General features: G+C 39.3%; 1 protein-coding gene across 1 annotated transcript in view; it reads left to right on the forward strand.

Annotated features, from left to right (window-relative positions):
• LOC109228091 overlaps nt 678-2759 on the forward strand; it is a 4014-nt gene continuing 1932 nt past the window's right edge. Inside the window, exon 1 of the mRNA XM_019393268.1 lies at nt 678-1527. Coding sequence (XP_019248813.1) covers nt 678-1527 — 850 coding nt within the window. The remainder of the gene's footprint in view (nt 1528-2759) is intronic.

Below are 2759 nucleotides of genomic sequence, written 5' to 3' on the forward strand. Positions count from 1 at the left end.
AAAATGTGACACTTATTCAAATTTAGAGGAATATAAAAACGAAGCCTTTAGAAGAAAACAGAAGAGAGAGAGAGAGAGAGAGAGAGAGATTAAAACTTGCTCATTTCACCGTAAGTTGGTGCTTTTGGTTTTAGTTATATGAAATTTTCATTTCATTTCTCCATTTCTTCAGTTATTAAAAAAAAAACTGATATCGACTTTGAACAGCTTTCAGTTGTCTACTAAATCATGCAAATCAAATGGAGTTAAATAAGAAAATTAATTTTTATTTTAAAAATTTTACAATTTATGGTGGAGAAATAATGAAGAGTAGTAGATCAGAATAGATTAAAAACTCTACTTTGCAACTTGAAGAGGTGATCATACTAGAAATAAGAAGGCTTCAAACTTAATTGAGAAAGTGAGGACTGATATTTATGATGGACAAAGATAGTGAAGTAACAGAGCATCACTAAAAGTAGTGTAGATAGAGAATGAGCAACCTCTCACTAACAAATTCATCGGAAAATTCACATCAAATTCCTCCCAAACCCCCTGACATAAACTCACAAACAAACAAATCATCATCCAATCAAACAAATCAACCTATATCTTCTTCTACCTACAAGGAGAGATTAATTCAAGGAGAATTATTCGCAATTGAACCCCAATCATACCCAGAGCCCTTCTGTACAACAATGAACACCCAACCCTATGAAATTGAAAATACTCCAGTGGAAGCTGTGTGTAAAAATTTGAGGCAAATCATCCTGAGTGAGGATGACAAACAACGAATGTATAATCCATGGAAGTACTCACTAATTATTAAACTCATGGGGAAAAGAGTAGTTCATCACTATCTTAAGAGGAAAACACAAGAGTTATGGAAGGTTGATGAAAATTACCCTCTAATAGACCTAGGGGAGGATTACTATACGGTTAAGTTGATGAAAGAAGAGAGCATGACAAGGATCCTACATAATGGTCCATGGTTCATCAATAAGTGCTTCCTATCAGTACAAAAATGGGTTCCAAACTTTGTAGCAAATAGGGCATCCCAAAACTACACAGCTGTTTGGATTAGATTACCACAACTTCCTACGGAATTTTATGATGGGATCATTCTCACAAAAATTGGGAATTGTATTGGTAAGCTATTGAAAGTGGATGCGTGCACATCAGCCACTTTAAGGGGGAGGTATGCACGACTCTGTGTGGAATTGCCATTGGGCCAGCCGGTCCAAACCTCCATTATGATAGGACACCACAACCAACCAATCCTCTATGAAGGTGAAGGGTTCCTATGCAAGAATTGTGGATGGTTGGGCCACTCAACTTACAGTTGCCCATATAGGACTTTTCCAAGTGGACAACCAAATGGATCAGCCACGAATGAAGCATCAGTATCTAAGGAAGACACATCACAAGAGTGGAAGACAGTCTCCTTTTCAAGGAAAAGCAAAGGCAAGGCAGCCAATCAGCACCTAATGAAGGCAATCTCCACCACTGACACAGGTACCAGTGCACGTTTCTTGGATACAAGGCCAGGTAAGTTCTTAAACTCCCAAGGTATGAATTATACTAACACTCAAGCACAATTGAACTCTACCTCAACCTATACTGGCTCTCCATCAGACAAAGGAAAAGGGGTAAACTCAGAAGCTTCTCATCCCACTAGAAAACCACAATGCAAGAATAATAATGGTTTTTCCAACAAACCACAAGAGTACACTGTTTTGCACAATTCCACTAAACAAAAAATTAAAAATGACAACTATAATCTGCATGTCACTAAAGCCATACTTCCTACAAGTGGCAACAACGTGTCACAACAAACTCCTAATAATAACTACTCAAATCCTTTATCTCACAAAATGAACAAGGTAGTAAATCACCCGTTAATCAACATAAGCAACCAAAACACCATTATTACCCCTAGTACTAGCCATACCGGTGACATAAACACCCAATCAAATGACACTAATAATGCAATACAAGTTACTAACATGCAAAACACCTCCACTGTTTTAAACTCCACCATGCAACCATGGAGGTTGAAGACTGCCAAGTGGATGAAGGCAAATCCATGCAAGATTTGGAAGATTTTCTTATAAACCACACGCAAACAATCCCACATACTACAACCATAGAGCAAATCATTACTAACCCTACTCCTCCAATCGATAGTATCACCCCTATATTACACCAAGCCTCTGAAAATGGCAAGAACACCACTAACATTGAGAAGGAGATATCGCCTAATTCAACTTATCAACCTCTCAAGAAACCAGGCAATGAACAACCTACCACCACTCTCTCCCCAAATCCAACCAAATCCAGTCGTCTATGCTCAACCTCCAAGCCCTCCCAACCATGTACCCCAATCATGGGTGGAACTGGGGCTTCAATGGCATGCCATCTCCTTCAACATGGAGATCAATGGACAGGAGTCCATTCTAATCATACAGAACACACACTTCCTTGCACAACTAATCTCGGAGGGAATGACCCTAGCCATGAACAACTACATAAACTAAATGTGGATGAGCAACATACTACAACCACTAGCACCCTCACTAAATCAAAACCTAGTTCAAAACATGCGGCAGATGTGGAACATACCCCACAACTCCATCCAACAACTACCTCAAAATCCACCAATCAATCTCCCATTCTTTGCTCCGGAGGACCTAATGATGCTGAAACCAATCTTTACGCAATGGACACCACAACAACCTTTGCAAGACCAGCCACTAGGTCCTCAACCAGAGCCAATGGAA

Source organism: Nicotiana attenuata, chromosome 6 (assembly GCF_001879085.1).
Source record: "Nicotiana attenuata strain UT chromosome 6, NIATTr2, whole genome shotgun sequence".
NCBI classification, from domain to species: Eukaryota; Viridiplantae; Streptophyta; class Magnoliopsida; order Solanales; family Solanaceae; genus Nicotiana; species Nicotiana attenuata.